Consider the following 26,369-nt stretch of genomic DNA (forward strand, 5'->3'; position numbering starts at 1 on the left):
TGAAAACTGATATATTATCCATTTGTCTTTGTCCAATTTAAGATCCTAATCCTACAAACATGTACACATGTTGTTAATTTTTCTATCATGAGTAATCCCAATGGGCCTAATTTAGTTCTATAATTAAGCTAAAAAGCTGTCTGCAGGATTTGAAAAATATTTTTAAGAAAGTAACTTTTTAACATTGTTCTTGCTTCATTTTTTTATTGTTGATGTTTTTATGATAAAAAGACACTTGAAAGATTAATAAATCCCAATTCTGACATTTTTATTTTTTGTTTTCTTCTTACAAAGAATTATATGACTTTGCAAAAATATATGATGTTTTTCTTCTTTGAGTTATTCTACATGGATTGCACTCTTGTTGCACATGCATCCCATACATCTTAGATTGGATTCTTTTGGCCAGCAGGATCCACTGGGGCACATCTGCACGTTAGGTGCTTTTGTCCCACCAAACCACCAAAAAGCAGAGTGGGCCCAAACCTTGCAGTGTCATCTGCAACTCTGCTGTAATTAATTATTATTTAGTGTAGTTACATAGTATTGTACTTAGTTGGGCCATTGGCATTTTTAAGAAGGAAAATGTCTATTGTTAGTTTTTCACAGATATATAGTAGACTTGGAGCCATTCCCACCCCCTGTGCCTAGATTCAGGCCATTGTGGTCGACGATAAATTCTGTGTCCTTTTATTAAAATTGTGTCCTCCTAAATAATGATAATGCAAATTATTGTTCCAGGATCCTCTAAATAAGTTTGAGGTTTGATTATTAATAAGCGGGGCTGATAATGTTAAGACTTCGGCATGTGAGAGTAAGGCTCATTAAGGGCTAGTCATGTGAAAAAAAGCTACTTACATGAGTGTTTGAGGGTTATTCTTTATATGCAAAACTTCCGCTGAATTCAATCAGACTCATAGTTCTACTTACAAGATCTGGCCCATTCTCTTTCATTTCCCTTCTCCTTAACATCCAGAAATGAAATGAATGATGAAGAATACAAATAAAAAGTGATGGTCCTGACTCAGAGGCGACACGTAACTCTTGTTAATGGGGTGGGGCACAATTTTAAAGTTCTGGGGGGCTTGTGACCACCTCACAGAGGTTTTCAAACTGTGGGGTGCACCCCCCTAAAGAGGGAGAGGAATGTTCGGAGGGGGCAAGCAGCAACTCCGTGCGGTGGGACAAAAGAGCTCGGTCAGGCCAGCTCCGCATGGCAGGGCAGCAGTGCTCGGTTGGACCAGTGCCACGCAGCAGGGGTTGAGGAGAGAGTGCCATCTCCACCCCTGACTCACCTCAGTGGGCCACCCAGCCTGCCTGGTTTGGGGGGGCACAACCAGAAAATCTCCCACGTGTCGCCTCTATCCTGACTCCTTGTGGATTGTATTTTCAGTAATTACCATATCCAAATGAACACTTCATCCTGACAGCATATCATGCATATTAAAATCCTTATGAATCCCTATTAGGTTCAGTGCCTCTACAATGGTAGTTATCTGAAGAAAAGAACAAAGACATATTGTAACAGACTGTCAATGTTTGCCTGAAACAACTCACACTTTTAGCAGATGTTGAGTCTGCTGGGAAATGGTTCAGTGGTTCTGCTTAGTTGTTACCCAACCTGGATATAGAGATGTGCAGGGAGTGGCTCTTCGGGAAGACTGGATCTAGGTTGTGGCTGTGCAGTCTTGAGGGAAGATTTCTAAGAGTAGCCAAGCCTAAGGAGAAGGTTTGAGTTGATCTTTGCCATCTTATTGCTGCTTTCTTTAACAAAGCCAATTAGAAAAGCAATTGGATTATACATAGCTTGGATCATATTTATAGAGCAGGTTAGGAAAAGTGCCTGATCTCCATCTATCAAAATTAGGAATCACAAAAGATCATTCATACATTTTTGTGTGTGTGCATAGAATCTTCTGTTGCCCCTTATTGATAAGTTAACCAATTGCATTTTTATTGATTTCCCATCTATAACCTTTATTCAAAATATTTTCTTTCCAATATTTTTAATACAGAGGTGCTTATAGTCTTCTCTTTCTCCAGGGTTTGATCTTGTTGATTATTTTAAAATCATCCTACCCATAATGTTATTGTTAATGAATGACCTTTTATTTTACATTTCTTGCATGTTTTGCACTTTGGCTTGTCACCTACATTTTGACCCCCAAACTTTCAAGTAAACGTATAAGATCACAAACTTATTCTTAGTATTCGTAAATAATCTAAAATGTTTCTTTCATGGTTTTAAGATCACTTGTATTTTGTGCTTTCATGATCTTTCTCATTTCCATCCCTTCCCTAGTTTTGAAAAATGAATTTCAGCACCGTTTGAGTAGTTCTTTTTCATGTTATGGTCTATGTCATATTTGTGGAAAAAGAAATTTTAAGTGTCATAAGCCTGAAGCTGGCAAAAGAAAACTGCTTCATAATTCATTGTCAGGATGACAGGACCAAATCCTGCTTAATGTTACACAGCTCCTGTGGGAGATGTTCATCCAAGAGCAAATTTGGCTCATAAGCAGCATAAAAGAGTTTTTTCATTTTGCTGACTAGTACTAAGCACCCAGTTGCAGTTCACAGAGTTGAAGGGCAAATGAATTACATTCTGGATCAGTAAATGGGAATACCTAGAAAAAAGCATCTGCTGGACCAATGTGCAATTAGATGGAGAGAGGGGCTATTAAAATGAACTTCATGGGAAGCACCATGAAGGTTTCCATAACATGGCTGAGGTTTTCTGAATAGTTCATACAAACAACCTCCATTACTGAGATATTCATAACTCTGAGGTTCTACTGTACTATAGAGGAAATAGTGAAACTGACCATGAACCTGTGGAGATTTCTCCCTGTTGCTGTATGGGGCCTATTATATAAAGTGCATTCAAATGCACAAAGCATACAAGCAGAAAAAAAGGGTTTTTTGTCTCATCTCAGTTACAGTTATCAAAAATGGTATTTGTAGCAATAGTATGTCAATATTTTTAAATGATTTGTTTTAAAATGTTTCTTGGGTCAGGAAAACAAATTAAATTTGTTAAAATTATCAAATGAGGGAGAAAAACAAAATAATTCAACAGAGGATCTGGAAATAATCATAGAATCGTAGGCCTAGAACTTCTCAAGAGGTCATCTTGTCTAGTCTCCTGCACTCATGGCAGGACTAAGTATTATCTAGAGCATCCCTGACAGGCGTTTGTGTAACCTGCTCTTTAAAATGTCCAGTGATGGAGATTCCACAACCTCCCGAGGCAATTTATTCCAGTGCTTAACTACCCGAACAGTTAGGAAGTTTTTCCTAATGTCCAACCCAAACCACCCTTGCTGCAATTTAAGCCTATTGCTTCTTGTCCAATCCTCAGAGGTTAAGGAGAACAATTTTTTCCCCTCCTCCTTGTAACAACCTTTTATGTACTTGAAAGCTGTTATCATGTCCCTTCTCAGTCTTCTCTTTTCCAGACTAAACACACACATTTTTTTCAATATTCCCTCACAGATCATGGTTTCTAGACCTTTAATCATTTTTGTTGCTCTTCTCTGGACTTTCTCCAGTTAGTCCACGTCTTTCCTGAAATGTGGCACCTAGAACTGGACACAGTACTCCAGTTGAGGCCTAATCAGTGCAGAGCAGAACAGAAGAATTACTTCTCATGTCTTGCTTACAACACTCCTGGTAATACATCCCAGAATGATGTTTGCTTTTTTTACAGCAGTGTTACACTGTTGATTCATATTTAGCTTGTGATCCACTATGACCCCCAGATCCGTTTCCGCAGTACTCCTTCCTAGATTGTCATTTTCCATTTTGTATGTGTGCAACTGAATGTTCCTTCCTAAGTGGAGTACTTCGCATTTGTCCTTATTGAATTTCATTTCTCCAGTTTGTCCAGATCAATTTGAATTTTAATCCTGTCCTCCAAAGCACTTTCAACCCTTCCCAGTTCGGTATTGTCTGCAAACTTTATACATGTACCCTCTATGCCAGTGGTTCTCAACCAGGGGAACCCGTACCACAGGGGGTATGCAGAAGTCTTCCAGAGAATACATCAGCTTATCTAGATATATGCCTAGTTTTAGAACAGGCTACATAAAAAGCACTAGCGAAGTCACTACAAACTAAAATGTAATTTAGACAAATGAGAAAGTAAGCAATTTTTCAGAAATAGTGTGCAGTGACACTGTTGTATTTTTATGTCTGATTTTGTAAGCAAGTAGTTTTTAAGTGAGATGAAACTTGGGGTACGCAAGACAAATCAGACTCCTGAAAGGGGTACAGTAGTCTGGAAAGGTTGAGAACCACTGCTCTATACCATCATCTAAATCGTTGATGAAGATATTGAACAGAACAGGATCCAGAACTGATCCCCGCAGGACACTTGATTTGCCCTTCCAGCTTGACTACTCTCTGCCAACGGTTTTTCAACCAGTTAAAACCCTCCTTACAGTAGCTCCTTCAGGTTGTATTTCCCTAATTTGTTTATGAGAAGACCATGCGAGACAGTATCAGAAGCCTTACTAAAGTCAAGATATACCAATCTACCACTTTTCCCCTATCCACAAGACTTGTTACCCTGTCAAAGAAAGCTATTAGGTTGGTTAGATATAATTTGTTCTTGACAAATCCATGCTGATGGTTACTTATTACCTTATTATCTTCTAAGTGTTTGCAAATTGATTGCTTAATTATTTGCTCCATTATCTTTTCTGGGTACTGAAGTTAAACTGACTGGTCTGTAATTCCCCAAATTGTCCTTATTTCCCTTTTTATAGATTGGCACTATATTTGCCCTTTTCCAGTCCTCTGGAATCTCTCCTGTATTCCATGATGATGATTATCTACTGGACAGTAAATATTATTTGAACAAAGATATGACTTTAAATCCTTGGAATTATTCCCACATATATCGAATGTTGGGAATAACATATTTGCTTGAACATTAATGACTGTTTCATCACTTTAATGTTACCCTGGAAATGTTTATGCAAAAATATCCCAAAGAGATAAAAGGGGATATACACTTAGGAATCTTAAGGTAGCATGAAGACTTCATTTTGTATATAACTTGTTTCTCAGAACATCAGGAAGGCAACTGATTTGAGCTCCAAATGGAAAGCTATGGAGAGGGCTGTGACTGAATATTAAATCATCTTTTCCTTAGCTGAGTTGCTATGGTGATGGCAATGCTGCACAGCTTAATCTGCTGTTTCTATTGCTGCAACAGCTTTGCTGGCGCATATGCGGGATCTATGCACACATGCCATGTACAGCTCACTAGAGAAACACACAAGAGGAACCCATTTTATAGTGGGATGGAGGACTGAATTTCTATTGCTGTGGTTTAGGTGTAAGGTTGCAGTCTTTCATTTTCAATGGGGACTCTGGTGTCACTGCAAGAGGTGGATGTCTGGGACATTTCCTGATGTGTTTCTGCCTGGCTGCCTATGAATGTATATTCAAATAAATACACCTGTGTAATATTTTCCAACTATACAGCACCTTTCACCCAAGGATTTCAAAGTACTTTATAAATATAATGACCCCCTCACCTCTGTGATTTACGGGGCTGAGCTGAAAGAGAATACTGGCAATGTCAGGTACTGGCTGGCTTGATTTTAATTGGCACAGCACAGCTTGGAGCAAAGAAGAAGACGTGGATCTAATCCCACTATTAGGTTAATAAATTAGTAATCTAATTGTTTGTGTATTAAACAACCAGCCTGACAACTCCTATCGGTGCAAAGTAGAAGGTTCAACGTTTGCTCCTGCAGGTTTTGAGAAGCACATCTCCTTTCACTCAGATGCCTGTATGGTTCCCATTGAGCCACAAAAGGACTGATTTCTGAACAGCTATTTTTAAACACTCACTGTTATTTAATATTTATATTACAGCAGCACCCAGAAATCCCAATCAGAATTGGTGTCCCATTGTATTGGGCACAGTCTATGAAAACACAACCCCCCCCCCCCCCCCCCGAAGAATTTTACAATGCAAGCGGCACTGATCCTGTAAGCAGACCGGCCCCCCCAGACAGCTCCCTAGGCAGAGGCTCCAGAGCTTCCTCCCCCGCGTAGATCAGCATAAGGCTGAAACTCCGACCCTAGAAAAACTGTTACTCGATCGAGTAGTCCCACTCAGCTGAGTAAAGCTGGGGCCTGGGGCAGCGGACATGAGGCATGGAGGAGAGACAGAATACAGCAATTTTAGGTACCTTGCAATGTGTTGCTTAAAAATGAAGTTGCAACCACCCCCCCCCTCCCCGCCCCCCATTCTTGTGCCTTGGCTGCCTTCCTAGCGGCAAACGCGGGGACGGGAAATTGTAACGAACTCCGGCCTTGCTTTCCTGCCGTTCATGCCGGGAGAGGCGCCTGCTGCCACCCATCCACCGGAGGCTGCCGGTGTCGGCACTGACCTGCCCCAGCCCGGAGGCCGCGCCGGCCTGGCTCCGCAGAGGCGGGCTCGGGGACAGCAGAGCTTCCAGGCGCCGGAGCGGCAGGAGGCGGCACCTGGCCGGCAGTGGCAGAGCCGGGCCCCCCGGGTGTCGCTCCCTGGGCTCGGTGACGGGGGGAACTGCCGGGGCAGGAACCGAGCCCGGCCCACAGGCTGCACGGGAGCGCCCCGTGCAGCAGGGAGCGGGCCAGCCCGACAGGCGGCCGCGGAGCCTGGCTGCGGCGGCGGCACCACGTGTCGGGGCGGGGGAGCAGCGGGCTGGGCTGGGCTCGGCACGCCTGGCGGAGCGGAGAGCGGCGGGTCCCTGCGGCAGCCCTTGCTCAGCGCGTCTCCTGTCCGCTCTCTCCCAGCCAGGTGCCCCCGGGCCGCGCCCGACTGAGGCAGGATCGGGATGGGACCGCTCCGGGAGGGCAGCAAGGTGAGCAGGGCCGGCGAGGCGGCCCCGGAGCCCTTTGGCCGCAGGTGGCGAGTCCCTGGAGACAGACCCCGGGTGACAGGAGTACAGGTGCGGGGGGAGACGCGCTGGCAGGGACGGGGATTGGATCGGGGGGGTCTGAGGAGGGGCGATCGGGTCTGACAGGAGGGGGGAGATCGGGGCTGGCGGGGGGGGGGGGTCTGGGGAGGGGAGATGGGGGGGTCTGAAGAGAGGGGGATTGGGGCTGGCGGGGCAGGGGTCTGAGGAGGGGGGGATCGAGGGTCTGAGGAGGGCGGCCGGGGTCTGAGGAGAGGGGGATCGGGGCTGACAGGGGGTCTGAGGAGGGGGGATTGGGGCTGGCAGGAGGCTGCGAGGAAGGGCGATCAGGGCTGACAGGGGCTCGGAGCGGGGCTCGAGGCTGGGGGAGGTGTCGGGGCTGGCAGGAGGCCCTGAGGAGGGGGAATCGAGGCTGGCGAGGGGTCAGGACCGGCAGGGGGATCTGAGGAGAGGGGTCGGGGTTGTCAGGGACGGGGGGCTTCTGAGGCTGGGTGGTCAGGGCTAGCGGGGGGCTCTGAGGAGGGGGGATCGGGGCTGGCAGGGAACGGCTAGGGGGCCCTGAGTCGGGAGTAGCCCTGGAGAGATGGTATCCAGGCCCTTCATTCAATCAGCAAAGGCCAGGCAGGCGGTATTCATTGGGAGCCACCTTCCACCACACCTGCCTTGCAGAAAGCAGCAGTAGCAGGAGGAGAAATTACTGCCACCATCACTGGGTGAAAGGGGCTGAGTCATAGAATCAAAGAAGTGTAGCACTGGAAGGGACCTCAGTCAGTCATCTAGTCCAGTCCTCTGCACTCAAGGGAGGACTAAGTAATAGTTAGGTCATTCCTGACAGATGTTTGTCTCACGTGTTCTTAAAAACCACCAATGTCGGAGATTCCACAACCTCCCTAGGCAATTTATTCCAGTGATTACTACCCTGATAGTTAGGCAGTTTTTCCTGATGTCCAACCTAAATCTCCTTTGCTGCAATTTTAGCCTGTTGCTTCTTGTCCTATCCACAGAGGTTAAGGAGAACAATTTTTTCACCCCCCTCTTTGTAACAACCTTTTATGCATTTGAAAATTGTTATCATGTCCCCCTCTGTTGTCTCTGAAGAGACAGATGCATCTGTCATCTCCCCCGAGCCTTCCCCATAAAGGAGTCTCCAGCAATGTAAGTGTAAGGAGGGGAGCTCAAATGTGAGTTGGGATAGGTTATTCCTGGGGTACTTGGGATGATGGGTGCTTATGTGGAAGAGGTTACACTGGGGAATTTGTGGGGGAGTTGTGTGGAAGAGGTTCGTCCTGCGGCATTTGGGGGGAGGTTGTGGGTGGGAGTTTACTCCTGGGGTATTTGGGAGGGTGTTTGTGATTGGGAGTTACACAGCAGGGAATGATACTTATGTAGATCGTATTTTGTTATGTTCATCTTGTTTGTTTTTGAGTAGGAGCAGAAACTGCAGCAGGAGAAGGAGATCTCCCGCAGCCGCATCCCCCGCCTGCTACTTCGGCCTTATGTATCCCAGCAGCAGCAACAACAACAGAAAGTGTCCCCAGCCTCTGAGTCACCCTTCTCAGAGGAGGAGAGTAGAGAGTTCAACCCCCGCAGCTCTTCTGGAGGCTCAGCAAGGACCATCAGCAGCAACAGCTTCTGTTCAGGTACCATCACCAGACACACAGTGGTTGTGCAAAAACAGAGATGTCTGGCCTGATTTTCCTCTCATTTAACCCCAGGGTAAATTAAGAATAACTCCATTGACATATGTGACGTTTGTGTTAATGATTGGAGAATCAGGTCCTGTGTGTGTATCGTGTTTGGAGAGTAATAATACGTTGGCATGCAATTGCTTTTCTTTATATGCTTAGTATAGTCACTGATGGGGATAGTGAGAACATTTAATGCCCTATTTGTTTATTATTATTTATTGAATTATAAATGGTACCTTAGGCATGCATAGTGCTTTGCAGACAAAAATAAAAATTGATTTCCACTGAAATCCAGTATCTGTTTTTTTCATATATGTCTGTAAGTGACACCAGATGTTTCCATTTCAAATTCTAAAGGCTTTTCTTTCCTATCCTTTGCTAAAAAGTTGGCATCTTTATTGCAACAGAACAGTTTATTGGAGATATATTTAGATGAAGAAAGAGTCTTAAATACTATGGTGTTTGTCTAGAGAATGTGGACAAACCTGAGGCCAAAGGAGCTAGACATGTAGAACAGGAGGGCTAGTTGCCGTAGTGGATTACAGACCTAGGTCATGTACTGTGGTTGATTTTTTTTATACAGAACTCCACACTGATTTCATGTAGTGTTCTATATGTGGATCGGTAGCAGAATATAAACCAGTGTGGCCAGGCAGCAAAATGGTGGCTGCAATCTTTAGTGTTAAAATGAAATTAACATTGTTTGAAAGTTCAACCTTCTTCCAAAGAAATGTAAAGATGCTGCATTGATAACTGGAACATATGTAGCTACCCATACAGCATGCACGACACAGGTCCTGTGGAAAGTGCAATGGCTCAGTGATGTATCAGATGGCAAAAATAAACTATAATTCTTGAACTACAGTACATGGGAGGTCTTTTGCTAAGACTGCCATTTGTTAGACTTTTTTAAAATACGTATCTAATTACCCTTTATGACATAATATTTTAAACCAAACATCTAATATTACGCAATTGTTTCTATAGAATCTAGCATACTTTCAGATCCTATTCTGCAAAACTTATGCACATACTTAATTTTATGCATTGTGAATAGCCCTATTGATTCTGTGGGAGTATTCAGTCTATAAAGTAATGTATGTTCAAATATTTTTGCAGAATCAGGGACTATTTCTTTTAATTCCTTGGTACATGCTATGCAGGTACTCATTTTGAAGACTTTTTTTGAGGGGGAGAGAGTTGATTTTAGTTTTTAATCTTTCATATAGAATTTTTCCTTAATATTTCCAGCTAATCACAACATCATAGTTGTAACAGGTATTTTGTTATTCTTAAATTGTCAGAGTAACTTCCTGAATTTCCTTTTTTGTCCACTCACAAAATTGCCAAACCACAAGATGCAATTATTTTTTCCAAGTGACTGTAGAATAGAATAATTTCTAATGGGAATTCTGATTTTCCCTCCAAAATTGGATCCAAATTATTTTGAATTGTTTTCCCTAAATAGTGATAGAATAGCTAAAATACATGAGAAAAAAACTTAACTTTCTTAGATAGGAATAATATTTTCAATATCCATCTTATGTTTTTTAATTTATGAGTTTATATATTTCCTCACATATTACTGTACACAGGATATAGGAGTTGCCTAAAGGAAACGTCCACTGAAATTGTTTTTAAAATGGTGCCTTTTAGAACTATATTTTTAAAATAATATCTCCAAAATGTGTCCTTTCTTCACTAGTGCCCGAATCTTTGCCCATCCCCCAACAGTCTCTCACTGTGACTACTGCAACGTCCTGTTTTCTGGTCTGCCTTATTTTCATCTCTGATTTTTGAAGTCCATCCAACGTACTACAACCAAAATTATTTGCTGCTGCTCCAACCATATAAATCCTCTCTTTGAATCCCCATAATAGCTTCTTACCTCCTTCAATATGTGTGTGTGTATATATATATATATATATAAAATCCGCTGTTTTGACATTTCTAAGGCACCAGTTACAGTAATATTCAGAAGTACAATATTCAAGCTCTTTCTCTACAAGGCCTTGCACAGTTTTTAATGTCTGCGTCCTGTCTCTAATCATCTCTTATTCACTCCACATGCCCTATGCTAGTTCATCTTGATGCTCGTTGTTTTTTCCTGCTAGTAGCTGTGTGCCTTTCCTCATGTCACCCCTTTGGTTTGCCTGGAACATCCTCTCCAACATTGTGCACTACACAATTTGACTTGACGCAGGCCTCCTCAATACTTGCTGCTTTCACTTTAAAACTTATCACTGATCACCAGCCTGGCCTTGCCTAACTGTCCTCCAATTTTAAAGAGTGTATTCTTTAAAAAGAGGAACTTACAAGATGGATGCATAACATAACAATAAATGCACCTTGAGATTGGTCACTCCTGTCTCCCTCGGCCTCTGGTACCTCCTTCCCAACTTTTGTTTATGGTCATCCCTTGCCATGTTGTGTCCAGTATGGATTGTAAGGACCTCAGAACAGGGACCTGTCATCTTTCTGGTTTAAAAGTGATATACACAGCAATGGTGGTTAAGCTTAACAAGTAATAACTTTGGGAGAGGTGGAAAGATCATCAGGAGGTCAACGTTATGGTGATGAAAAAAGCCTGTGAGCATTACACTGAAAGAGCTAAAACCATCCCCTCCCATAACCACCATTACAGATATGAGAATCCAAAATGAAAAAATTACCTAACTGGTAAATAGCAACTGCAAGTGAATCAACACTTGGAATAATTCCTTTCCCTTCACCCCTTCACTTGAAAAGTCTCTGCCCATCCTTCTTCCCTTATCATTGACACTGTGCTCTTCTACTATGGAAAGCCCTTTTAAAAAAATATAAAATCAGCTCTCCTCCCTAGCGCACTGTGCATATGGCTCTGCTGTTTGTATCCCCAGAGCTTCTGAGCCTGTTAATTTTCCTTGTCTGCTTGCACTGGCCCTCCTGCATACCAGAAGGCTTCAAGTTCTTCTCCCTCTGTAACTGACAGGAGCAGAATCTTCTGGGGCCTGCTAATGTTGTTTCAGGCAGGCAGTGGGCAGAAAATAAAAGGGTTCAGGACCTCTGGGAACACTAATAGTGCTGCAATCATGGAGGCAGGGAGGCATCAGGGAAGGAAATACCACTCAACAGTGCAAAAAAGACACTTAATTTTGCTCTGTAAACTCTGCACTGGGGGAGGGGTATTAATATTTGCTGAGCTCAGATTTAAGGTTGAGGAATCATTTCCCCCTTTCTCTTCTGGAAGACTCCTTCTCGGGGACCTTAATATACGTTTATGCAACTTATTGCATATTTAACAGTATTAGTATAATGTACTCATTCAATTTGTGGTAGGAGCCCTTTCCAAATTCACACAAAGATATGGTGTATGGGTATTAACATGCCTATCTATTAAATTCTTGATAAAAATAGATTTTGAGGCATAGACTGCTTCTGTCCAATGTATTTTAGATATTCTTTCTGGAAACAGGTCAGGCAACTTACATTTGTATAGCAGTATGTATAGTATGTAATATATACTAAACAAGTTTGCATGGCTTCAATAGGTGCTGCTTGTCAGCTGACAGCGAAGCACTTCTCTTCCCCCAGCCTCTACTTTCCTTTGATTTGGATGTCAGCCATAGGATTCAAATGTCAAGCTGTGAAAAACATTCTCCCAGCAACATAAGCTGGTTATATTACTTCTGAAGTATTTCCCCATGTTTTGCATGTTTTCCTCATAAATTACACTTTTGGCTTTGAATTACACACCAGACTAACCTTGTCAATCAGGAGAAAGGTGCACACTTTAAACTGATAGACAGATAATCCAGTTTATGGCCCGTTTCTACAGCTGCTCCAAAGGAAAATTAAGGTTTCCTAAAGACTTCCTTGGGAATGCCAGCTAATGAATCTACCTTCTAAGTAATAAGACACTGAGGGTGGAGTGTTACTCTTGATTTGTGTGTACAACTCCATTTAGACTCATAGATTTTAAGACCAGAAAGGACCATCATGATCATCCAGTCTGACCACCTGCACGTCACAGGCCACAGAACCTCACGCACCCCCTCCTGGGGCTGTAATAGACCAAGAACCTCTGGCTGGGTTTCTGAAGTCCTCAAATCATGATTTAAAGACTTCAAGTTAGACTCCACCATTTACTCCAGTTTAAACACGCAAATGACCTATGCCCCGTGCTGCAGAGGAAGGCAAAAACCCCTGAAGTCTCTGCCAATCTGACTTGGGGGAAAATTGCTTCCCGACCCCAAATATGAGAATCAGTTGGACCCTGAGCATGTCAGCAAGACCCACCAGCCAGACACTTGGGAAAGAATTCTCTGTAGTAACTCAGAGCCCTCCCCATCTAGTGTCCTATCTCCAGCCATTGGGAATATTTGCTACTAGCAGTCATAGATGGGCCACATGCCAGCGTAGGCAATCTCATCATACAGTCCCCATCACAAACTTATCAAGGGCAGTCTTGAAGCTATTTTAGGTTTTTTTGCCCCTATAGTACCTCTTGGAAGGCTGTTCCAGAACTTCACTGACGTTTTGAAACTTTTGTCTAATTTCAAGCCTAATTTCAAGCTTGTTGTTGGCTAGTTTATACCCATTTGTTCTTGTGTTAACATTAGCGCTTAAATAAACTTAAATAACTTAAATAAATGTAAACATTAGGACTTAAACTTAAATAACTCCTCTCCCTCCCTGGTATTTATCACTCTGATGTATTTATAAAGAGCAATCATGTCTCCCCTCAGCCTTCTTTTGGTTGGGCTAAACAAGCCAAGCTCATTGAGTCTCCACTCATAGGGTAGGTTTTCCATTCCTCTGATCATTCTAGTAGCCCTTCTCTGCACCTGCTCCAGTTTGAATTAATCTTTCTTAAATATGGGAGACCAGAATTAAACACAGTATTCGAGAAGAGTTCTCACCAGTGCCTTGTATAATGGTAATAACACTTCCCTATCTCTACTGGAACTATCTTGCCTGATGCATCCTGCGATTAGTTTTCTCTCACGGCCACATCACATTGGCCTCTCATAGTCATCCTGTGATCAACCAATACACCCAGGTCTTAGAATCATAGAAGATTACGGTTGAAAGAGACCTCAGGAGGTAATCTAGTCCAACCCCCTGCTCAAAGCAGGACCAACAGCAACTAAATCATCCCAGCCTGGGCTTTCTCCAGCCGCGCCTTAAAAACCTCTAAGGATGGAGATTCCACCACTCCCTAAGTAACCCATTCCAGTGCTTCACCACCATCCTAGTGAAATAGTGTTTCCTAATATCCAACCTAGACCTCCCACATTGCAACTTGAGACCATTGCTCCTTGTTCTGTCATCTGCCACCACTGAGAACAGCTGAGCTCCATCCTCTTCGGAACCCCCCTTCAGGTAATTGAAGGCTGCTATCAAATCCCCCCTCACTCTTCTCTTCTGCAGACTAAACAAGCCCAGTTCTCTCAGCCTCTCCTCGTAAGTCATTTGCCCCAGCCCCCTGATCATTTTCGTTTCCCTCTGCTGGACTCTCTCCAATTTGTCCACATCCTTTCTGTAGTGGGGGGCCCAAAATTGGACACAATACTCCAGATGTGGCCTCACCAGAGCCGAATAGAGGGGAATAATCACTTCCCTCGATCTGCTGGCAATGCTCCTACTAATGCAGCCCAATATCAGTCTTCCTGGTAACAAGGGTACACTGACTCATATCTAGCTTCTCATCCACTGTAATCTCCAGGTCCTTTTCTGCAGAACTGCTGCTTAGTCAGTTGGTCCCCAGCCTGTAGCGGTGCATGGCATTCTTCCATCCTAAGTGCAGGACTCTGCACTTGTCCTTGTTGAACCTCATCATATTTCTTTTGGCCCAATCCTCCAATTTGTCTAGGTCACTCTGGACCCTATCGCTACCCTCCAGCATATCTACTTCTCCCCCCAGCGTAGTGTCGGTCCCCAGCCTGTAGCGGTGCATGGCATTCTTCCGTCCTAAGTGCAGGACTCTGCACTTGTCCTTGTTGAACCTCATCATATTTCTTTTGGTCCAATCCTCCAATTTGTCTAGGTCACTCTGGACCCTATTCCTACCCTCCAGCGTATCTACTTCTTGCCCCAGCTTAGTGTCATCCGTGAACTTGCTGAGGGTGCAATCCATCCCATCATCTAGATAATAAAGATGTTGAACAAAACCGGCCCCAGGACCAACCCCTGGGGCACTCTGCTTGATACCAGCTGCCAACTAGACATTGCACAGTTGATCACTACCCACTGAACCCGACAATCTAGACAGCTTTCTATCCACCTTATAGTCCATTAATCCAATACATACTTTTTTAACTTGCTGGCAAGAATACTGTGGGAGACCATATCAAAAGCTTTGCTAAAGTCAAGATATATCACGTCCACTGCTTTCTTCTCTGTCTCTTCCAACTGATACACCCACAGCTTATAGCAAAAATTCATGATGTTAGTTCTTGAGTGCATGACCTGGCACTTTGCACTATTAAATTTCATCTAATTTCTATTACGCTGGTTTTCAAGATCGTCCAGCTCTTCTTGTATGATATTCTGGTTCTCCTCCATATTGGCAATACCTCACAACTTTGTGTCATCGACAGATTTTATTGGCACAGTCCCATTTTTTTGTGCCAAGGTCATTGATAAAAATGTTAAATAAGACTGGTCCCAAGACTGATCCTTGAGGAACTCCACTCGTAGCTTTCCTCCAGCCTGACAGTTCATCTTTCAGTATGACCCATTGTAGTCTCCCTTTTAACCCTATTCACCTTAAATTCTCAGACTAATCCCCAAATTCTCCAATTTAACTAATAATTTCCCATGTGGAACTGTATCAGATACCTTACTGAAATCCAAGTAAATTAGATTTGCAGCATTTCCTTTGTCTAAAAAACTAGTTATCTTCTCAGAGAAAGAGAGCGAGTTGGTCTGGCATGAGCTACCTTTTGTAAAACCATGTTGTGATTTATCGCAATTACCGCTTACCTCAGTGTCCGTAACTACTTTCTCTTTCAAAATTTGTTTCAAGACCTTGCATACAAGGGGAGTTACTTATGGATTGAAGGCAATGTTTGGCCTAGAGTAACTAAATTCCACAGTCTGTTTAGTCTGCCTTTTTAATAGTGAGACAAGGTAGGTGAGGTAATACCTTTTACTGGACCAACCTCTGCTGGTGAAAGAGACAAGCTTTAACTCCACCCTCAGTGTCTTATAACGTAGAAGGCAGATTCATTAGCTGGAATTCCCAAAGAAGGCTTTATGAGAGGCTCATTTTCCTTCTCCCTCTCAGCAGTAGAAGTTGGTCTGATAAAAGATATTACCTCATCCACCATGGCCCTCTAATATCCTGGGATAAACAGGGGTACAACTACACTGCAAACAGTTTTTAATAGCTAATCAGTTTTGGGGGACACATCCTTTTTCATTTTTCATTTTCTGAATAGCTCATCTTTTTAATCAGCATTTTAATGCTGATGTTCTTTCTTCTCAATCTTTGTATTCATCTTTGTTTAAGACTTAACCTATTGACTTAAGAAAAGAATGCAGAAATAGTTGGTTAGCTGAGATGCTTTAGCCTTAAGTACCTGTGTTTTAATAATCAGTTGTAGTAAAGGGCTGTTTGAGCTAGAGGAGCTGTTTTATTTCAAATGCAAAGTACACTTCTGGGATTTTATTCTCACCTGCAATATCTCCTGGTTAATAAGTATACATAGTACTACTAATCATCTAGGAGTTAGATGACAACTAGTGGTTACAATAGGTGCACCTTACTCATTTAGAAAATTCTGGCCAAGATTTTCAAAAACAGAGTTCAGAGCCTAAGTTTAGGCCTTTGTTTGTGAAAATGTTGGCCTCTATGTTCACTGTGTTTACACTGTAAATTCACTGTGCCTGCAGCAGAAAGTTCTCTATTATCATATCCTGTTCACACTACTCACATGCGTAGTCCACTTTAGACTATTTTGCCGATTGGTCCAGTTATTGGTTGATGCTCAAAGTGAGTTCAGGAAGAGTGCTTGTGTGAGTAAAGAAAACAGGATTTAGCCATGCATATATACTTATTTAAATCAGTTTGAATAAGCTACATTTAATACTAGCTGCAAATAACTGAGTCTGAGGATCTGTACAGGTTCACAGAAGAGACATCTTCATTCACTGTATGCAGTTAACATGCTGTACCTTCAGTCATAGCTGAAATAATTTCTCACTAGGACAGTGAGGTAGATTGTGTATTAGGAAAGCTACCCAGAGTGGAGCATTGATAAACTACATGCTTAACTGTATATTTTCGAGGAGAAAAAAAGAGAAAATTGGATCATTTTAATGCAGAGACCAAATGTAAGGTTATTATCATTAGTTTCCTTATATGTTAAAATCCCCCTATCTTTATATCTGTTTTCATAAGAAGGAATGTTTTGTTAGCGTATTCCCCTGACTCCGAGTTTATGTTTTCTTTTATTGACATTTATTGCATCAGATAAGTGTGTTTAAAATTGCCCCCACGTTTGATATCAAAAGCATTTTCACAGTCCTTCTTTATTCCATTTGCTTGAACTGTATCATCTGAAATATGATATCATCTGAGAGTCCTTCTCAGGCTGTGCGAGTTTGTTTGTGAAACCCATTGCTGTAGATGCTCTATCTGGCATAGCTGTGTGGCACCTTGATCTTCATTTTCTAAATACATTGGGCCAAATTCTGCTTTCATATACACACTTGTGGCTCTTATTCAAGAGCAGCATTTGGTCCTTTGTGTCCATTTTTCAGTGCTCTTTACTTGGAGGGTCTCCTGCTAGGGCATAGGAATGATTTGGGAATTTAGTTAGTTTACTGGTTAGTGTTTATATTTTTCTAGAGAGAGGTTTTAAATGTGGAGGTTAAAAAAGTTTATATGTACGGAAGTGCAGACTCCTGCCTGCTTCTCTCTCTTCCTCCACTGTTGCCTTGTACAAAATGACTGCCCTTGTACTACTGCACCGTACAACTGCTTGGGAAGCCAAGACATTTGACCTTCTGAATGTCCCTGTCATCTGCTCTACATATCAGTCAGCACTGTGAGCTCTAAAGGCCTGAGCTAGAGCCTACTGAAGTCAGTGGAAAGGTTCCTATTGACTTCAGTGGGTTTTGGAAACAAGCACCTAGCATCTTCCCCTTTCTGGAGCCCAGGTTTGTCCCCTCTGTGTATGCTGATAACAAAAATGACTTAATTCATTGTTAAGAAGCGCTGTGTTTGAATCTTTCATTAAAAATACTTAATCCAAGATATTTTGTTTTAAAATGGTTTTAATACAAATTTGTATTGAGTTAAATGGTGTCATGTGTGTCAACAAGTATTGCAAGGTTTAAACAGAATGAAAGAACCTTGTCCTTAATCAGAAGCCCAAAATACTGTTGAATAAAGAGAACACGTTCGATCGTAGGAGATTCTGTGGTATTTTAAAAACAAAATCTGCATGTCATATCTTGATCCGGATAAATTACTCTCCCATTGACATCAATAGGAGTTCCACATATATAGAGATATTAGGATTGAGAGATGTCATGCAAATCTTGGAGCATAAGTGTGCCTTCATCCTCCACCATCACAACTGTCCCCCACAAAACACTGGGTAGGGTTATGCAGTGATTCATAGCCACAAACTGGGATTTGGGTGGCCCTAAAGCCAGTATATAAAATATGACTACAAAAGACTATGGGGTAGCATATCCAGCACTCTCATTTATTATTAGAATCCAGACCCTGGTTGCTTTTTAAAGGGTGTTGTACTTACAATAATCACTGTAATATAATCCATTCTAGTTGTCACCAAAGTTATAGCAGCCTTCTACTGTAGATTGTGTTGTAAAAGCAGGCCTAATAAAATGGGTGGAGTGTAACATTCTGTGCTATTGAAGGATCAGACACTTACTCCTACAAGGATCATTCATGGATTTTATTTCCAAATGTTTAAACTTCTGTAACTGAACCAACTATTGTTTACAGTTTCTTTTTTCCATGCATATTATGGTTTAATACATATATTACAGGGAACGTCACTATTTCTATTCCTAAACTGCTTATACCTTGTAAGATAGAGAATCTTTATCAGCTACAAGGGACTGTGATGACTTCCACTTTGGACTGTAGACAGAAGGGAGAAATTAGCAAAAGCAGCTTTGATAATAGGAAAAATCTTCATTTTCTCTGGAGATCCATGAAGTGTCTGACTAAAGATAGTTTGTGGACCTTCCTGTCTAAATGCTTTTGTGATATGATGTCGAGGCCTCTGGGAATTATGTCATAGGAGAAACGTTCAGATAGGATGAAGGGGGATCTTTTTTTATGCTGTCAAAGTACATCAACTGCTGCTGCATCCATAGAGTTAAGTTGTGGCTATCATTTTATAAGGAATTCAAATGTTGGGGTAATATCTTACAGATCCTGCACATTTTCTTTAGATGTACTTTTGCTGATCATTTTTACTGTAATTTGTAGTGCTGCACTGTTTAGGCCATTTTACCAGATATAATGATGTATTTTAATGTCAATATATAACTGTATTGCTGGTAGAAAGAAAAGGAGGACTTGTGGCACCTTAGAGACGAACAAATTTATTTGAGCATGAGCTTTCGTGAGCTACAGTTCACTTCATTGGGTGCATTCAGTGGAAAATACAGTAGGGAGATTTATATACACAGAGAACATGAAACAATGGGTGTTACCATACACACTGTAACGAGAGTGATCAGGTAAGGTGAGCTATTAACAGCAGGAGAATGGGGGGAGGGGGAAACCTTTTGTAGTGATAACCAAGGTGGGCCATTTCCAGCAGTTGACAAGAACGTGTGAGGAGCAATAAGGGGGGGAGGGAAATAAACATGGGGAAATAGTTTTACTTTGTGTAATGACACATCCACTCCCAGTCTTTATGAAAGCCTAAGTTAATTGTATCCAGTTTGCAAATTAATTCCAATTCAGCAGTCTCTCTTTGGAGTCTGTTTCTGAAGTTTTTCTGTTGAAGAATTGTCACTTTTAGGTCTGTAATTGAGTGACCAAAGAGATTGAAGTGTTCTACGACTGGTTTTTGAATGTTGTAATTCTTGACGTCTGATTTGTGTCCATTTATTCTTTTACGTAGAGACTGTCCAGTTTGGCCAATGTACATGGCAGAGGGGCATTGCTGGCACATGATGGCATATATCACATTGGTAGATGTGCAGGTGAACGAGCCTCTGATAGTGTGGCTGATGTGATTAGGCCCTATGATGGTGTCCCCTGAATAGATATGTGGACACAGTTGGCAACGGGCTTTGTTGCAAGGAGAGGTTCCTGGGTTAGTGTTTTTGTTGTGAGGTGTGTGGTTGCTGGTGAGTATTTGCTTCAGCTTGGCGGGCTGTCTGTAAGCAAGGACTGGCCTGTCTCCCAAGATCTGTGAGAGTGATGGGTCATCCTTCAGGATAGGTTGTAGATCTTTGATGATGCATTGGAGAGGTTTTAGTTGGGGGCTGAAAGTGATGGCAAATGTACACCCCTTCCAGTGTTTTTCCTTCCCCTTCCATTTTTTTAATGGGATGGTCAGCTGCAAACTGATTAGCAGAGGTACATTCTCAACTCACAGCTGAGGTTATCTTGCCCCTTGTGATAGACAGTACTGTTGCATGTGCAGCTGCTACTTTTGGCAATACTGAACATTTTGATCCTGTAGAAGACACTGCATTGAAAGGTACATCTGATACATCTAAGGAAAAAATGTCTCTTTGGCAGCATGAACTAGATCCAGAAAATGTTTAGAGGTTCACTTTTTCCATACTAATGATTAAATTACAAGTTCACACAGAAGCCTTAGGTGTATAGCTTGTTAAAAATAACAAAGAGTAACAGGAAAGAGGAGTACAATAAAACCATTCATTTTCTGCAGCTGAAGTTAAAACTCTGACTTGGTTGTTGAAGTGTCTAAAGGTCAGAAATGATATGACTAGAGAAGACTTATTGTTGTTAGTGCCAAGTTCACTTTGTTCCCTTGATAAGTGTCATATCACAATGCAAGCTGTGGAGCTTAATCAAATTAATTATAATGGGGACGTGAAAGCAGTACATTATCAGAGGCTGTATTAACTGTCTGCTGATCAAAACGTGTATTTTCTTTTGCTAATCTGCTTTCTTATCTCCTACATTTGTTGTTGGTTTTCCACATTTGTTGCTTTTGTTTTTAGTGCTTTAATTCAGAGTTGTGGGTAGGGGTCTTTTGCTCCTGAGATACTTTAAAGTAGAGTTTCTCCCTGGTGTTTAAAATACTTTGTGCCTAAACTATATTCTAAATATAGCGTTAAGGTTTTGTAAATTTTGTATGCTTCGGAAGAGAGGGTGTTTCTAGAAATAGCAAAATTTGTTGCTTAAACAGAATTCAAGAATTCACTCAGCAGAACCAATCCATGTCCAGTAGATAAATTGTGCATACTCTTTCTGTGTTTATGAGGTAAAAATTGGTGAGTCCTGCTGACTAATTCACAGAATAAAATTAGTATTGATCTTGAGAAAATTACCTTCTATCCTCTGCATTTTGAATTTGATCATTAGATTTATATGAATTAGTAAAATAAAGAACAAGATAATGTAAGGAAGAACCTTGTGTTAGCAGGGCACTGGACTGAAAGGTTTCATAGATCTTTTAACTGTCTTATTATCTTATGAGGAACTGAGACTATTTGCGGGGTAGGAAATAGGTACCTTCAGAATTGCCAAAAGAAGACAAACAAATTCAGTATGGAACTTAATTTATCTGCTGCAGTCACAGGTGTTAGCTAATGAAGTTTGCAGCATGGTCAGGTAGGCACCTACTCAGTCTCTTAGTTAACTTGGAATAGACTGCTAGCAAACACTTTTCACCTGTAGGCCTTGCAGGTAATTCACAAAGTAGATATGGTTGTCCTCCTGACTCAGCAACATTGCTAGAAGCAGGCAAAGCCCCCCAGAACTAACTCGGACTGGCTGCTGTTACTTTTGGGCGAGACTCAGGGGTGAAAGTAAGTCTTGGGACTTACCGGTACGGAGCTGGGCTGGGGCCGGCTCTGGCCCCCGGAAGGGGTGGGGCCCCGGGGAGGGGGCAGGGCTGAGGGAGGTTAGAGCCAGCCCCGGCCCACCCTATACCGGCAAGTGCGTCCTTCCCCCTCCCCGGTGTAACAGTGGCAGCCGGGGCCTCTGGCAGCAGTTTAAAGGGCCCTGGGCGGTAGCGGCGGCTGGAGCCCTGGGCCCTTTAAATCATCCCCGGAGCCCCGCCTCCGCTTCCCCAGGGCTCCAGCAGCAGGGCTCCAGGGATGGGGCTCCGGCCGCCACTACCGCCCCGGGCCCTTTAAATCGTCCCCGGAGCCTGCCGGAACCCTGGGGAAGTGGCGGCGGGGCTCCGGGGACGATGTAAAGGGCCCAGGGCTCGGCCGCCACTACCACCCCAGGACCTTTAAATTGCCGCCCCAGCCCCGCCGCCGCTACCCCAGGGCTCTGGCAGTGGGGCTCTGGCAGCAATTTAAAGGGCCGGGGGCTCCAGCCGCTGCTGGGAGCTGCAGGCCCTTTAAATTGCGCCTGGGGAAGCCGATCCACCCCGGTACGGCGCACCGGCTCTTGCCAGTACACCGTACCAGGGTGTACCGGCTTACTTTCACCTCTGGCTAGACTGTTATGTTTCTTACTCAGCTGCGCAGGGAGTATGGAGAAGTAGGCCCCTTCTTACTTCCCTGTTTGGCAGTGTAAAGGGCTGGTTGTTCCAGCCACAGTGGGAAGAGCAAAGACAGCTTGTCTGAGACTCACTCTTGCAAGCAAGTGGGTGGAAAGAGTTAGAGAGTGCTCTCATCAGCCAGGGTAACTGACCGGGCACATCGCGGGAATAAGATACTTCAGAAAAAAGGATGTAATAACTTTACTCCCCTCCCAAAACAAAGTGGGAGCAAGAGAGGAATTATGATTAATAACCATTCTCTGGTCTGATCCGAGGCTAGGTCTGTGCTGCTCCTTACTCTCAGTCAGACAGTAACATTACACATTCTAGCCCTTTCTTTCCACCCTCCTTCTCTGGGTAGAAATGGTTTTCAGCTGGTCCCCATGCAGAGCTTATTGCAGAAGCAGACCTGAATTATAGACGTGACAATGAGCAAACTGCAGTGTAACAGTGGTTACAGAAATATGATTGTGTACTTAGTTAAGGTATGGGTACATCTGGGTGTTTCATATTATAGCGTGTGGTGGGGAGTTTTATTCATGAAGACAATACAAGATGAATGCACAGTGCAAATGAATAGTGAAAAATACTGGCTTTATTTTACTCTTGGAAAGAACAAATGAGAGACTGAGTTCTCTGGGACATGGGATATTTCTGGGCTTAAAGTGACATCATGGTTCAGGGCTTTTTAATATACTATATATTTTAAATAAATAAGTCATTTATTGTGGGCATCACAAAAGAGGTGAGTATTCAGGAGTCATTCAAATAACAGTAGGAAGGATACGTTTCAGAGTAACAGCCGTGTTAGTCTGTATTCGCAAAAAGAAAAGGAGTACTTTTCTAGTTAGAGACTAACCAATTTATTTGAGCATAAGCTTTCGTGAGCTACAGCTCACTTCATCGGATGCATACTGTGGAAACTGCAGAAGACATTATATACACAGAAACCATGAAACAATACCTCCTCCCACCCCACTCTCCTGCTGGTAATAGCTTATCTAAAGTGATCACTCTCCTTACAATGTGTATGATAATCAAGTTGGGCCATTTCCAGCACAAATCCAGGTTTTCTCACCCTCCGCCCCCCCCCCCCCCCCCCCCACACACACACAAACTCACTCTCCTGCTGGTAATAGCCCATCCAAAGTGACCACTCTCTTTCCAATGTGTATGATAATCAAGTTGGGTCATTTCCAGCACAAATCCAGGTTTTCTCACCCCCCCCCCCACCCCCATACACACACAAACTCACTCTCCTGCTGGTAATAGCTCATCCAAAGTGACCACTCTCCCTACAATGTGCATGATAATCAAGGTGGGCCATTACCAACACAAATCCAGGTTTTCTCCCCCCCCCTTCCCCCCCCCCACAAACTCACTCTCCTGCTGGTAATAGCTCATCCAAACTGACCACTCTCCTTACAATGTGTATGATAATCAAGGTGGGCCATTTCCAGCATAAATCCAAGTTTAACCAGAACGTCGGGGGCGGGGGGGGGGTAGGAAAAAACAAGGGGAAATAGGCTACCTTGCATAATGACTTAGCCACTCCCAGTCTCTATTTAAGCCTAAATTAATAGTATCCAATTTGCAAATGAATTCCAATTCAGCAGTTTCTCGCTGGAGTCTGGATTTGAAGTTTTTTTGTTGTAAGATAGCGACCTTCATGTCTGTAATTGCGTGACCAGAGAGATTGAAGTGTTCTCCGACTGGTTTATGAATGTTATAATTCTTGACATCTGATTTGTGTCATTTGTGACATCTGATTCTTTTACGTAGAGACTGTCCAGTTTGACCAATGTACATGGCAGAAGGGCATTGCTGGCACATGATGGCATATATCACATTGGTGGATGTGCAGGTGAACAAGCCTCTGATAGTGTGGCTGATGTTATTAGGCCCTGTGATGGTGTCCCCTGAATAGATATGTGGGCACAGTTGGCAACGGGCTTTGTTGCAAGGATAGGTTCCTGGGTTAGTGGTTCTGTTGTGTGGTATGTGGTTGTTGGTGAGTATTTGCTTCAGGTTGGGGGGCTGTCTGTAGGCAAGGACTGGCCTGTCTCCCAAGATTTGTGAGAGTGTTGGGTTATCCTTCAGGATAGGTTGTAGATCCTTAATAATGCGTTGGAGGGGTTTTAGTTGGGGGCTGAAGGTGACGGCTAGTGGCGTTCCGTTATTTTCTTTATTAGGCCTGTCCTGGAGTAGGTGACTTCTGGGAACTCTTCTGGCTCTATCAATCTGTTTCTTCACTTCCGCAGGTGGGTATTGTAGTTGTAAGAATGCTTGATAGAGATCTTGTAGGTGTTTGTCTCTGTCTGAGGGGTTGGAGCAAATGCGGTTGTATCGCAGAGCTTGGCTGTAGACGATGGATCGTGTGGTGTGGTCAGGGTGAAAGCTGGAGGCATGTAGGTAGGAATAGCGGTCAGTAGGTTTCCGGTATTTAGGGTGGTGTTTATGTGACCATTGTTTATTAGCACTGTAGTGTCCAGGAAGTGGATCTCTTGTGTGGACTGGACCAGGCTGAGGTTGATGGTGGGATGGAAATTGTTGAAATCATGGTGGAATTCCTCAAGGGCTTCTTTTCCATGGATCCAGATGATGAAGATGTCATCAATATAGCGCAAGTAGAGTAGGGGCGTTAGGGGACGAGAGCTGAGGAAGCATTGTTCTAAATCAGCCATAAAAATGTTGGCATACTGTGGGGCCATGCGGGTACCCATAGCAGTGCCGCTGATCTGAAGGTATACATTGTCCCCAAATGTAAAATAGTTATGGGTAAGGACAAAGTCACAAAGTTCAGCAACCAGGTTAGCCGTGACATTATCGGGGATAGTGTTCTTGACTGCTTGTAGTCCATCTTTGTGTGGAATGTTGGTGTAGAGGGCTTCTACATCCATAGTGGCCAAGATGGTGTTATCAGGAAGATCACTGATGGATTGTAGTTCCTCAGGAAGTCAGTGGTGTCTCGAAAGTAGCTGAGAGTGCTGGTAGCGTAGGGCCTGAGGAGGGAGTCTACATAGCCAGACAATCCTGCTGTCAGGGTGCCAATGCCTGAGATGATGGGGCGCCCAGGATTTCCAGGTTTATGGATCTTGGGTAGTAGATAGAATATCCCAGGTCGGGGTTCCAGGGGTGTGTCTGTATGGATTTGATCTTGTGCTTTTTCAGGAAGTTTCTTGCCAGCAGGAGAGTGAGTTTGTGTGTGTGGTTTTTGGAGGGGGAGGGGTGAGAAAACCTGGATTTGTGCTGGAAATGGCCCAACTTGATTATCATGCACATTGTAGGGAGAGTGGTCACTTTGGATGAGCTGTTACCAGCAGGAGAGTGAGTTTGTGTGTGTATGGGGGTGGGGGGATGAGAAAACCTGGATTTGTGCTGGAAATGGCCCACCTTGATTATCATGCACATTGTAGGGAGAGTGGTCACTTTGGATAAGCTATTACCAGCAGGAGAGTGAGTTTGTGTGTGTGGTTTTTGGAGGGGTGTGTGTGTGTGTGTGTGTGTGTGAGAAAACCTGGATTTGTGCTGGAAATGGCCCAACTTGATTATCATACACATTGTAAAGAGAGTGGTCACTTTGGATGGGCTATCACCAGCAGGAGAGTGAGTTTGTGTGGGGGGGGGCGGAGGGTGAGAAAACCTGAATTTGTGCTGGAAATGGCCCAGCTTGATTATCATACACATTGTAAGGAGAGTGATCACTTTAGATAAGCTATTACCAGCAGGAGAGTGGGGTGAGAGGAGGTATTGTTTCATGGTCTCTGTGTATATAATGTCTTCTGCAGTTTCCACAGTATGCATCCGATGAAGTGAGCTGTAGCTCACGAAAGCTTATGCTCAAATAAATTGGTTAGTCTCTAAGGTGCCACAAGTACTCCTTTTCTAGTAGGAAGGATTTTTTTCTCAAATATGTTTGGCTATCTGTACTGGATACTTTTTTACTATGACTTGTATTAGAGTGCTAGTAGTTTTATTGTGTTTGTACAACTTTGAATAAACCACCATTTCTGTATCTCCAGGAGATGAAAGCTAACGCGTATGCACACTAATGCTGGTTTACACAGAAGTACTGTTCATATGGTGCAGCA

At 43.1% G+C, this 26,369-nt stretch overlaps 1 protein-coding gene across 3 annotated transcripts in view; it reads left to right on the forward strand.

Annotated features, from left to right (window-relative positions):
- The first annotated feature begins 6,601 nt into the window (after nucleotides 1-6,601).
- The window catches only part of SYBU (syntabulin), a 53,968-nt gene continuing 34,200 nt past the window's right edge, over nucleotides 6,602-26,369 (forward strand). Inside the window, exons 1-2 of one of the 3 annotated variants that reach the window (XM_037892103.2) lie at nucleotides 6,602-6,866; nucleotides 8,350-8,560. In XM_037892103.2, coding sequence (XP_037748031.1) covers nucleotides 6,840-6,866; nucleotides 8,350-8,560 — 238 coding nt within the window. In that variant the 5' untranslated portion in view covers nucleotides 6,602-6,839. Of the gene's footprint in view, nucleotides 6,954-7,359; nucleotides 8,076-8,349; nucleotides 8,561-26,369 lie in introns of those variants that run through there. The other 2 variants (XM_037892101.2, XM_037892102.2) reach the window with 2 other exon arrangements.

Source organism: Chelonia mydas, chromosome 2, assembly GCF_015237465.2.
Source record: "Chelonia mydas isolate rCheMyd1 chromosome 2, rCheMyd1.pri.v2, whole genome shotgun sequence".
Classification (NCBI taxonomy): Eukaryota; Metazoa; Chordata; order Testudines; family Cheloniidae; genus Chelonia; species Chelonia mydas.